Source organism: Phyllostomus hastatus, unplaced genomic scaffold (assembly GCF_019186645.2).
Source record: "Phyllostomus hastatus isolate PE091 unplaced genomic scaffold, TTU_PhHast_1.1 phas_contig_495, whole genome shotgun sequence".
Lineage (NCBI taxonomy): Eukaryota > Metazoa > Chordata > Mammalia > Chiroptera > Phyllostomidae > Phyllostomus > Phyllostomus hastatus.
The window spans coordinates 2,018,842-2,031,621 of record NW_025333895.1 but is presented as its reverse complement, the minus strand read 5'-3'; the positions used below and the strand labels follow the sequence as shown (position 1 = coordinate 2,031,621).

Here is a 12,780-nt window from a genome sequence, read left to right as displayed (position 1 = left end):
ACGAACTACTTCACAAAATGAATTTCAGAATTAAACACTGTGACCCTGCAGAGCAGATTTAGTAGGCCCCTGTCTTTCCAGTTTCCTTCTTTTATATGGTGCCTACCACCTTGAGGGCGCTTCAATACTAGAGGATGGAAAGTTAAACATTGTCACTTTTATGTTTATTGAGTAACAAGATTACACAGCATTTGATTTTTGTTGTCAGTGTATTGAGAGCATTTTTACATTAATAAATGTACTGTAGAAATGTGACTACATTCATCAGGTGTGAACTCTTGTAAATGAATTTTGTATCTTGAATTCACATATATATTAAGTGTATCAATATAAAAATAAACATTATTTGCTTACAAGTAGTTGGTTCTTAATAATTGTTGACAAGTTTAAGTGCTAAACTCTTACCGTTTGTTTGCTTATTTCAGATAATGTGTCATACAGTTCCAACTCTTTCTTTCGGGGCTGTGGAGTCAGGGCTTATTCTCCTAGTTTGTGTATTTCTTCTTAGTCTCACTCTTGGTTTTTTCCCTCCCCTGCTCCTGATGGTGGGAAGTGGAACACGCAAAGGGAGGGATTGTTTGAGGGAATCCAATAGAAGCTGTTGACTCTGGGGCCCGTTGGTGTTGCGTCTGGGGCAAGAACAAGACCAACTGCAGTGTGGAATGTCTGGCTTGGCTAGCATTGAGGAGTACGGAGACCTGGCAAAGGCTACTAATTTGAACTCTTAACCTTGTACGAGGCAGTTTGTACCTCGTAACGAATGCAGTGGGTTGCCAAACCAGCGTTTTTGTTTTTTAAACTAAATGCACCGTATCCGAGTGCACTATATAATAAGGGTATGATTCTGGAAACTTCTTTCAATGGTACAGCATATGTGCCCTGGGTTGCAATAAAAAATGTGTAACCCACAACAGGTCATAGGCACAAAAGTCAAAACTAATCACAAGGCACGGGGCACCCATTACAGGCTTGGAGTGGTCACCTACTAAGTGACTAAGCGGCTGTTTAGGGTGCGGGGAACCGGACGCTGGGAGAGGAAAGGAAGCTCCGGGTTGGCCCAGCGCAGCCACCAGCACCCCGCCCCCTGCCCCCTCACCACACGTCGGCCCCGCCGCACCAATTGGGTTCTTTCCTTTTTGCCACGAGGCCCCGCCCACTTCCCTCCGTTCCGTACCGACTCTTAAAAAAGAAAGGCTTCGGCCTCTCCGTCAACATTCTCTGATCGGCCGCTTGCTGACGTGGCCGGCCAGCCGAAGGGAACGCCCGCGCCCGCGCCCTCCAGTGGGTGTGGCCCAACCGCCTCTTCAACACCGCGCCTGGGTCTGCGGAGGCCGCTCTCAGGCGCCTGCGCACGGCGGACGGGCAGGCCCCACGCGCAGCCACTTCCGGCGCGCTCGTGCAAGTGCGGTTCCGGGTCAGTGCTCTGCTCGCCGGCCGGCCGTTCGGCCTGGTGACGCGCCTCGGCGTTCGTGAGAAGCCCCGGAGGCGGGGCTCTGCCGGCTGCCCAGAGAGCGGCAGGTGCGCGGGCCGGGGCCAGAGACGCGAGGAGGCCCCTCATCCTCTCAGTAGATTCGGTCTGCCCCCAAAGCGGCCCAGACGGGGTTGCCCCAAGTCCCAAGGCAGGGGTCGGTACCGGGGTGCTGAAAGGGCGAGGGTGGGGGCAGAGGAGGGCTGCCCGTCCTGGTAGCGTGGAGCCTAGGGTTCCAGGATTCCTCCTTTCGCGACCTTTGACAAGTCACTCCTCTCTGGCTCTCAGTTTCACTACTGTCAAATTGGGCAGACGTGGGCTCCCTTCTTTGACAGTCTACGCCCGAGCGCGTCTCGGAGCCAGAGTGGTATCCGAACTGTCGCGGCAGGTACCAGCCTGCCTCCTTGGGCATTGGGCAGCTGTCTTTTACCCAGCTGAGCCATCCTTTCTGTCGGCGGCTTTCATAGTGTGAATCAAACTACCCTGGTCTAGCCAGGTAGTTTGTGACTCAGAATCAACTGAGAAATAATCATTGGTTCTGAGAAGTCATAATCTCATTCGAGTTGTTTTTGCTCGGGTCGCCAGTGTGAAGTGAATTTATGGACCTCCTGCAATGAGAGGTTTTTGTTCTTTGTGCCTGTAAGTGAAACTCTTAGGCAAATCACAAATGCAGAGGAGACCAGGCTGTGGGAAGGTAGCTCACTGAGGGATGGGGCAGTGGCAACTTTTTCTCTCTCCCCTCTAATCCCTCTCCCTACTCCTCCAACCCCTCCACTCCCACCTCCACCCCCACCCCCACCCCAGCATTTTCACCTTACACTTGGAAGGAAATATCCAATGCGTTTTATCTTTGTCTTCATGCAGGACAGAATGCTTTGACCTCCAAGCTGTTTTAACTCTAGTATATAAGCTAGGTGAGTAGCTGGTTTACAGACATTGAAGGTAAAGTTTTTGAAGAATTGTACAGACCTAAATGGAAATGTAAGAAGTCCTTTGTAGATCTTAGGTAGTAGAGCTTGGACTTTTTCCACAAAACATGAAAAGTTTAGCTTGGAACCGGGATATTAGTGTTTTTATACACCAATGGGAGGAAAAGAACTTGAATCTCATTATTGAATATTATGTAAAACATTCTGAAAAAAAAAAAAAGAAACTGATTCGAGATTCATTTTAATCGCCCTTAAAGAGAACCACACAGCATTTCCAGGAATGCCTTTTCCGGGTGGTCAGCTTTTTCTGGTACATAGCTGATTGCAAGCCATCCTGGAACATTAGAACATCATGCTTTTTCCTCAAATTGATTTACATGTTTTTGTCCTCATCTTAAAACATGCTAAACTATAGTTAGTACTATTGGGAGAAAGATTCAAAAGCATTATGTGATGTTAATGTTAGCTCTGGAAATTTTTACTTAATGTATTTATTATACGCCGTAGCCAACATGGTATTAAAGAAAAAAAAGTAGGAACTTGTGAGTCAGAATCCTTATTTCAGATACCAGCCCTGCCACCTAGCAATCTTTGGCAGATTACTTCACCAACTCGAATCTGGATTTCCTTATCTGTATATGCATATGAAGCACCTGACTGCTTTCTAAAATGCTTAGTAATGGTGTTCTATTAAGTATATGTGTAAAATTACGAAGGTTAATTTTCAAACCTGAAGCTTAACATACCAACTGAGAATGTGAAATCTCTCCAGTGTTTAACTTAGAGTTCTGTTTCTTCTGATTTATAGATACTGTGTTGCCACAGGCCCTTGGCCCACATCTAAGAAGGGATGAAGCTAGCTTGGATATCTGGAACTCTTTAGGCACCTGTCTTGGGATTCCTGGTTGCTGGCCTAAAGACTGCTGTGGTTTAGGAGCTGGTCCTCAGGGCAGGATAGCCCCACAGCAAAATGTTTGCTAAACTAAAGAAGAAAATTGCTGAAGAGACTGCTGTTTCCCAGAGACCAGGAGGCACTACTAGGATCCCACGGTCCGTGAGCAAGGAATCGGTTGCCTCTATGGGTGCTGACTCAGGAGATGACTTTGTAAGTATCTTCATTAATTTTTAATATTTGGTACCATTTCAATATATATGTAAAGTAATGTTTTTTTTCTTTTTTCAGAGAGAGGGGAAGGGAGGGAGAAAGGGAGAGAAACATCAGTGGGAGAAACAGCAATCGGTTGCCTCTCACACACCCCTGACTGGGGACGTGGCCCACAACCCAGGCATGTGCCCTGACTGGGAATCAAACTGGCAGCCTTTCGGTTCACAGGTCATTGCTCAATCCACTGGGCCACACCAGCCAGGGCTAATTTTTTACATTATAATTTATCGATTATGTTATTACAGTTGTCCCCATTTTTCCCCCTTTGCTCTCCCATACCCAGCATACCCCACTTCTTCAGGCAATCCCCACACCATTGTTCACATCTGTGAGTCACATGTAGATTCTTTGGCTACTCCATCTCTGATACTGTACTTTGCGTCCCCAGGGCTATTCTGTAACTACCTATTTGTACTTCTTGATCCCCTCACCTCTTCACCCATTCCCCCACACTGTCTCTGTTGTTCTTGTTTGCTTAGTTTGTTTTTTAGGTTGAGTTGTTAATAGATACATATTTATTGACATTTCATTGTTCATAGTTTTTATCTTCTCTTTCTTAAATAAGTCCCTTTAACATTTCATATAGTAATGGTTTGGTGATGATGAACTCCTTTAGTTTTTTTCTTGTCGGGGAAGCTCTTTATCTGCCATTCGATTCTAAATGATAGCTTACTGGGTAGAGCAATCTTGGCTGTAGGTCCCTGCTTTTCTTGACTTTGAATATTTCTTGGCAGTCCCTTCTAGCCTGCAAAGTTTCTTTTGAGAAATTTGCTGACAGTCTTAGGGGAACTCACCTGTAGGTAACTAACTGCTTTTCTGTTGCTGCTTTTAAGATTCTCTCTTTATCTTAAACCTTTGGCATTTTAATTATGCTGTGTCTTGGAGTGGGTCTCTTTGTATCCTTCTTCTTTGGGACTCTCTATGCTTCCTGGACTTGCAAGTCTATTTCCTTCACCAAATTAGGGAAGTTTTCTTTCATTATTTTTTCAAGTAGATTTCCAATTTCTTGCTCTTTTTCTTTTCCTTCTGGCACCCCTAGTATGTGAATGTTGGAACACTTTAAGGTTTCCCAGAAGTTGCTTACACTATCCCTGTTGTTTTTTTTTTTAATTCTTTTTATTTCTTGTAGTTCTAATTGGTTGTTTTTTGCCTGGTGTGGGGCTGGGAATCCTCACTCCTGAGATGTCCCTTTTGAATTTTTATCCACCACACATGGATGTGGGACCAGCCTGTTCCATGTCTCTGCCCCTCCTACAAGTCTGGATGGATGTGGTTTCTTGAATTCTGTATTTGTCAGACTTCCATTCAACTCGATTTTTGACAGTTCTGAGTGATGGTTCTATATTTTGATGTGGTTGTGCAAGGAAGCAAGCCTTCTTGCCACCGTCTTGACCAGAAGTCCCTGGTTTCTTTTTCATGTATATAGCTTACGCATCTTCTTTTACATTTCACTTCTCAGTACTTCAGTCTATTGTCTCTGCAGACATGTATACTTTAAGTCATTATTGCTTAACAAGGTCTGTGAATTGTTGTGTGGAGTGAACCAGAGTATACTCTTTTATTGGGAAAGTTGGTGAAAAGTTGGCACTGATGACTGCACTTATGTTTGTTATTTGTAAAGTATCTTTGTGGTTGGAAAGATCTTTAAAAACGTGGATGTTGCTGTGTTAGGTAAAGGTCAAGCCTTAGGATTAAAAGTATGCCTTTAGCATATGTTAGGATCCTCTTAACATCAGATAAGACTCTTTTCAAAACTGATTTATAATGCCCTGGCTGGGTACCTCAGTTGGAGTGTCATCTGGTACCCCAAAGGGTTACAGGTTCAATTCTCGGTTAGGGCGTGTATGGGAGGCAACCAATCCATGTTTCTCTCTCACATCAATGTTTCTCTTTCTTTCCCTCCCCACCTTTCCTCTCTCTCTAAAATCAATTTAAAAAATATATATCCTCGAGTATTTTAAAAAAGGTTTATAATGCTTGAGTATGTAAAAGAATGTGTATAATGTAAATGTAAAGTATAAAGCATAAAAATAAAATGAATGCTTGTTAATCTTTCACCTACCCAAAGAACTAGAACATTATTGATACTGGGTTTTGTTTTGTTTTTTAAGATTTTATTTCTTTTCAGAGAGGGGGGAAGGGAGAGACAAAGAGAGGGAGAGACATATCAGTGTGTGGTTGCCTCTTTTGTGCCCCGTACTGAGGACCTGGCCGGCACCACAGGCATGTGCCCTGATTGGGAATCGAACTGGTAACCTTTTGGTTCACAAAGCCAAAGTGGCACTCAGTCCACTGAGCCATACCAGCCAGGGCAATACTGTTGAACCACTTGTATGCTCCATCCCAATTCCCTTTCCCTCATCCCCTCCAGATAACCATTATCCTAAATGCTGTGTTATCATTCCCTTGCTGTTTAAAATATCCTTCCAGATATGCATATAGTCAGTTTGTTGTTTAATTTTGCTTATTTTTGAACTTTCGTGTTTCTAAAATTCATCTGTGTTATATGAAGCTGTGGTTCACTTATTTTTACTGCCATATAAGATTCCAGCATTTGAAGACAGTTGATCTCTGTCTACTCCTGGTGATAGACACTTGAGTTGTTTCCATGGTCAGATGAGTCTTCCTCCTCCTTTCTTATACTACCTGTCTGGGTCAGATTACATGGCAGAAGCTATTAGGTTATTGAGGTGAAACAATAAGATTACCAGATCTAAATTATCATTGGCTGCTATAATTAACAGGAAATATAAATGCGCATTTGATCACCAGGCTGAAAGATATAGTTTCAATTCTGAGTTCTGTGGCAGAAATACCTGCATGCTGACATGCTACATGAAGGCTCTCATCTCAGATGTATTCCAGACATCCAGATTGGCCTGAATTCAGGAAATACTTAGCTCTGAGACTTTTAAAGTAATTGATTTGTACTATACATACACACACACATACATACATACATATACACACACACACACACACACACACATATATATATATTCATGCTTTTCCCTCCCTACCTTCAGACACATATCCTGCTGCGTATGTTTCTCCAACTAGACGTTTTTCCTCTGGTGTCTCAAATTCTAAAACGAACAAAACTGACATCAGTAACTACATTTCCACATGTGCACCTTCATCCCCCAAGTCACCAACAGGAAACGCTGGAGGCATTTTAGACTCTTTCCTGCTTGGCCTCTTGGTGTCCAGTCAATCAGCAGGTATTTGGCTTCCATCTCCTCAGTGTCTCAAACGTGCCCTCTCTACTCGATTTGCCAGTGATACATTCACTTCCATTTTATTTCAGGTTGTGTTTGATTCTTGGACAAATGCAGTAACTTATTTGGGCTTCCTGCCCTCGGTAACTCCCCAAAGCAGATACATTCATGTCTCTCTAGTGCTTAAAAATCCTCAGTGGCTTCCCCATCATGTTCGGGAGGAAGTGCAAACTCATTATTGTCATATAGTGGTGAACAGTCATGGTCTGTCCAGCCTCATGTCACTCTGCTTTCCCACACCCTGTGCTGCACCATAGTGAACTTACTGTACCCTCTGGAATGGACAGCATTCCTTCATGCCTACGTATTTGCATGTGCAATTTCCATTCTCTGGAACGTCTCCTGTGTCCTTTCACTTCTGGGTCCCTCTGACAGACTCTTGTGCATCCTCCAAGACTGGTTCACATGTTACTTCCAGGAAGCCCCCTTGACCGGACCTGCCCCTCTTATCCCCTCTACCCTTCATCCCTCCTGGCTGAGTTTGGTCCCTGGCTTCCTGCTTACCCCGTCAGAGCACCTGTTGCATTGCATTGTTGATGATTTGCTCGTCTCTCGCACTAAACTAGGAGCTTTATGAGAGGCTCCTAGTAGAGTGTAGCAGTTGGAAACTCAGGTGAGGTTATGGAGTGAGGCCTGAATTTGATTCCTTGCCTCCATCATTCTTACATGACTTTGGGCAAGTTCCTTCACTTTTCTATGACTTAGTTTCCCCATTTGTAACAGTAGGTAAGAACTGTACCATTCTCTTAAAGTAGGTGTCGTGTCCCTGAGGTTCACCTGTAGGTTCAATTATTCACTAGGCAGACGCACAGGACTCAGCATATAGTTTTACTGATGCTATCATTTACTACAATGAAAGGACGCAAAGCATAACCAGCGAAGAGAAAAGGTGCATGGGGCAAAGCCTGGGAGAGACCAGGCACAAACTTCTAAGCGTAGTCTCCCAGTGGAGTGACACAGGACAACTTAATTCCCTCAGCAGTGATTTGTTACCACACAGGGTAAAATGTTGTCTGCCGGAGAAGCTCCTAAGAGTCTCAGTGCCCAGGGATTTTATTGGGATACTAGTCACAGAGGCATCCTCTGCCTAGCATTGTCCAAAATTTCAGACTCCTGGAAGGAAGACAGAGGTTAGCATAAACCATATTTTTTGCACAATCAGTTTAGGGTATAATGAGCCACTCTTACTAGGAACAGTAGAAACCTTTGGAAAATCTAAGTTCCCATAGGCCAGCTGAGGGCTGACCTTGCAAGCAGGCCTTGCTAAGAATAGCAGTCTCAGGCCCATGATGTTAACTCTTTTCTGCACAGTATACAAAATGCTTTGTAATGTCGTGTCTGCCTCTTAGCAAGCATTTCACAGTTAGCAGTTGCTGCATGGACAACAGTGTGGTGATTGCAGGGCTAGGGGAGTGCGGCAGGTGGAAGAGGGTATAATGGGGATAAATGGTGATGGAAAAAATACAGTTGAAAACACCCACTTTGTAGCATACTGGCTGGCTCTTAACACACATGTCAAAATTAGTAGTTGCTGCAGCTACTGCTGTTTCAGGTAAGGACTTTTTGTTTTACCACTATTCCCAGTGCTTAGCCCAGTGCTGAGAATAGGATGTCTCACTAACAGTGATAATCGTAACTTCTACTCATAATAGATAACATGTATTAAAACCAGCTATGTGCCTGGCTGCATGTTAGGGACCTGACGAGTTTTGACTTAGGTACTCCTCATCACAGTTCTGTGAAGTACATCGTGTTTGTTGTCATAGTTTATGTAAGCAGTCAATGTACAGAGACGTTAATAATTGGCCCAAGTTCTATACTTCATATGTGGTGAAGATGGGACTTTAACCTGGACCTTCTCCCTGCAGAGACTCCCTTTTAACTATACAGTGTACTGCATCTTTGTAATTGTTGGTCGGGCAAGTGGCTGGGTGCGTAATGATTTAGAGTGAAATGTTCAACCACCTCTAAAGACATTTTGGGAATAAAATGGGGAAATATAAAGATATTAGGGTCTATTATTTTTAGTTTTGCTAGGTGTGATAATGGTGTTGTGGTTATAAAGGAAAATGTCCTTATATTTTAGGAATGTTTATCAGCCCTGGCTGGTGTAGCTCAGTGGTTTGAGTGGTGGCCTATGAACCAAAAGGTCACAGGTTTGATTCCTAGTCAGGGCGCATGCCAGGGTTGTGGTCCAGGTCCCCAGTGGGGGACACATACGAGAAGCAACCACACATTGATGTTTCTCTCCCTCTCTTTCTCCCTCCCTTCCCCTCTCTCTAAAAATAAATAAATAAAATCTTATTTTAAAAAAAGAAAAATGTTTAGGATGAAATGCTATGGTATCTTTTATTTAAAATACTTTAGTGACATAAAAATTGATGGAGCAAATGTGGGAAAACATCAGCAGTTGTCATAGTAGATAGAGAATATTCACTAAACCATTTGCTCTTCTGTATTTTAAAAAATTTTGTAATTGAGGTTAAAAGATGAAGCAAGTTCTTTATTAGCAACAGTAAGCAGTGCCTAAAATAATAAAAGTGCCCTTGCTTTAAGACAATGTAGATTGTTGGGGAAAATTGATAGTTCATTAATATATTGATAAATTGAATGTGCATTATCTGCTAAAATTGCTGATGCTTTTTAGAGCTTTAGATTGACATTGCTTTGTTTTATAGATGAAGATACTGAAACTTACTCAATGTCAGCGATGGTTTCTTCATCACAGACCAGCTTTCCCCTCTTTATCCCAGGATTTTACCTTTAGAAAAATACAGTGATTTCCTTTTTTATCACTGACAATATATATTTTGTATGGGGTACTTGGTGTAATAAGGTCATAATGGGTTTGTTCACCACCCTTTTTTTAAATATATTTTATTGATTATGTTATTACAGTTGTCCCATTTCCCCCCTTCATTCCCCTCCACCCTGTACACCCTCTCCCACCCACATTCCCCCCCTTTAGTTCATGTCCATGTGTCATGAGTTCTTTAGCTTCTACATTTCCCATACTATTCTTGCCCTCCCCCTGTCTATTTTCTACGTACCATCTGTGCTACTTATTCTCTGTACCTTTTCCCCCTCTCTCCTTCTCCCACTCCCCTGTTGATAACCCTCCATGTGATCTCCATTTCTGTGGTTCTGCCCCTGGTTTAGTTGTTTGCTTAGTTTGTTTTTATTTTTGTTTTTGTTTTAGGTGTGGTTGTTAATTGTGAGTTTGCTATCATTCTACTGTACATGTTTTTTATCTTCTTTTTCTTAGATAAGTCCCTTTAACTTTTCATATAATAAGTGTTTGGTGATGATGAACTCCTTTAACTTGACCTTATCTGCCCTTCCATTCTAAATGAAAGCTTTGTTGGATAGAGCAGTCTTGGATGTAGGTCCTTGCCTTTCATGACTTGGAATACTTCTTTCCAGCCCCTTCTTGCCTGTCAGGTCACTTTTGAGAAATCAGCTGACAGTCTGATGGGAACTCCTTTGTAGGTTACTTCTCCTTATCTCTTGCTGCTTCTAGAATTCTCTCCTTCTTTTTAATCTTGGCTAATGCAATTTTGATGCACCTCAGTGTATTCCTTCTTGGGTCCAACTTCTTTGGGACTCTCTGAGCTTCCTGGACTTCCTGGAAGTCTATTTCTTTTGCCAGATTGGGGAAGTTCTCCCTTATTATTTGTTCAAATAACTTCTCCACTTGTTGCTCTTCCTCTTCCCCTCCTGGTACCCCTATAATTCTGATGTTGGAACGTTTATTGATGTCCTGGAGGTTCCTAAACCTCTCCTCATTTTTGTGAATTCTTGTTTCTTCATTCTTTTCTGTTTGGTTGTGTCTTTCTTCCTTCTGGTCCACTCCATTGATTTGAGTCCCAGTTTTCTTCCCATCACTATTGGTTCCCTGTGCATTTTCCTTCATTTCACTTAGCGTAACCTTCATTTTTTCATCTTATTTGCGACCAAATTCAACCAATTCTGTGAGCATCCTGATCACTAGTGCTTTGAACTGTGATTCTGATAGGTTGGCTGTCTCTTGGTTGCTTAGTTGTATTTGCTGTGGAGCTTTGATCTATTCTTCCGTTTGGGCCATTTTTTTTTTTGTCTTGTCACACCTGTTACGTATGAGGGGTGGAGCCTTAGGTGTTCACCAAGGTGGGGCAACCCACCTCTGCTGGGTTCTGAAGCTTCTGTGGGGGCGGGGTCCGAGACTGAACAGTGGCACTTGCTTCACTCTCAGTTGAATTTCAGTCCCTTCTGCCGTTTACCCCAAGCAAACTGGGCCCTTCTGGTGCTGATTCCCATTTGGGTGCGTTTGTGCACATTCTAGGACCCTATGGGTCTCTCCAGCAAACTCTCCTGTGAGACTGGGAGTCTCTCCTGGAACCTCAACCCCCACAGGTGTTTTCAGTTGGTGTTTTGAGGCTTTCTCTGCCCTGGGACCCTGGGTTTCAAGGTCTGTCTCGCTCCCCAGTTTCGCCTGGTTTATCTGTGTGCGAATGTGGGACTGCCCGGTAAGTCAGCTGCCTGGCGCTCCGCACGACTCCACAATCCATTGCCTCACTGGGTCTGCCCGTTGTCACCCTGTGCCTGTGGTCTGCCAGCCGCCACCTTGTGCGCCTGGTGCCACTGCTTTTTATGCCTCAGCCCCTCTCTGCCCAGCCGCTCGACTCCGCCCCTCCTACCGGTCTGGACGAATGAGTCTATTTTAACTCCTTGTCTGTCAGACTTCCATACAGTGTGCTTTTCTGTCAGTTCTGGTGGTTATTTTGTTTCTAAATTGTTGTTGGCCTTATTTTGGTTGTGTGAGGAAACACAGTGTGTCTACCTACGCCTCCATCTTGGCCGGAAGTCCACCACCCTTTATTCTGATAGCATGTACACACACACATAATTTATCTGTTTAGCGTCTTTTATCTCTTTCAACTATACATGGATATAGTGTTGCTTCTACTTTGTAGGTTGAGAAGCTAGAGCCCAGCTAAGTTAAGAGGCTTTTCAGTTATCACAAAGTGTAACCGAACCTCAAATAAGAGTCATTATTTTTTGGCTCAGTACTGTGGTCTCACACGTCTGAAACCGCCTGCGAGAATACGACCTCTTCTCGTGTCTATCTCAACAGGCTTCTGACGGAAGCAGCTCCAGAGAAGATCTGTCGTCTCAGCTTTTGAGAAGAAATGAACAGATACGGAAACTAGAAGCCAGGCTCTCTGGTATGTCTAAGGGTTAATAAAAAGCAAATCCAGGAAATTTGCCTTGACCAACCATCTCTCCCTATAAAATAGCATAACTTTTTATTTATTTTGAGGTATTTTGATCTTCTTAGTAAAAAAAAAAGGAGCAATTTGTACCTTTTTTTTCTTTTGTTAGTGTACTATATAGTGTAAATTCAAAACTGAGTTTTAAGGTTTAAAAAAAACAACTTACATTTTTCCACTCCTGAGGTTTCTAGCCACAAATATAAAAGGTATTAAAAATGTGTGTAGAATAGATTTGACCACCTTTTTTAGCCATTATCATAGCTTGCTTTTGGGTGGAGAAGGGCAGAGGATGCCATTTATAGGGAATGACCAGCAGATGTTGGATTCTTCAACACCAGTGGGGTTTGGTGCTATGTTGCCACTTGCTGCAGCTACGCATCACCTATGTAAGTGTCTTTCTGGTGTGTGGGCCACTTTTCAGTAGTTTTTCTAACTTCGGCACCTGCATGGGAGCAGTAACTCTCACTGTGTCTTTTGTGTGCACTTCACAATTTACACAACTCCCATTTTTTCCTTTGCCTGAGCTGGTCATGTTTGTGGTAGAGTTGTAAGTTTTTATGTTGGTTTCTGCCAGGGGACACATTCTGAAAGCTTCATTCTGTGAAGTGGTCCTTGCCTTCTGTGTTTCTTTTTGTCCCTTGGCCATTTTATTGGAGTGAAAGCAGTGGACTGCAAAATTCACCAAACT

The 12,780-nt window shown here is 43.2% G+C and overlaps 1 protein-coding gene across 3 annotated transcripts in view; it reads left to right on the top strand.

The window, feature by feature from the left end:
* Positions 1–1,238: 1,238 nt before the first annotated feature.
* Positions 1,239–12,780, top strand: part of GOLGA1 (golgin A1) — a 43,208-nt gene continuing 31,666 nt past the window's right edge. Inside the window, exons 1-4 of one of the 3 annotated variants that reach the window (XM_045846319.1) lie at positions 1,239–1,518; positions 2,333–2,382; positions 3,206–3,502; positions 11,954–12,044. In XM_045846319.1, coding sequence (XP_045702275.1) covers positions 3,368–3,502; positions 11,954–12,044 — 226 coding nt within the window. In that variant the 5' untranslated portion in view covers positions 1,239–1,518; positions 2,333–2,382; positions 3,206–3,367. Of the gene's footprint in view, positions 1,626–2,332; positions 2,383–3,205; positions 3,503–11,953; positions 12,045–12,780 lie in introns of all 3 variants that reach the window. The other 2 variants (XM_045846320.1, XM_045846318.1) reach the window with 2 other exon arrangements.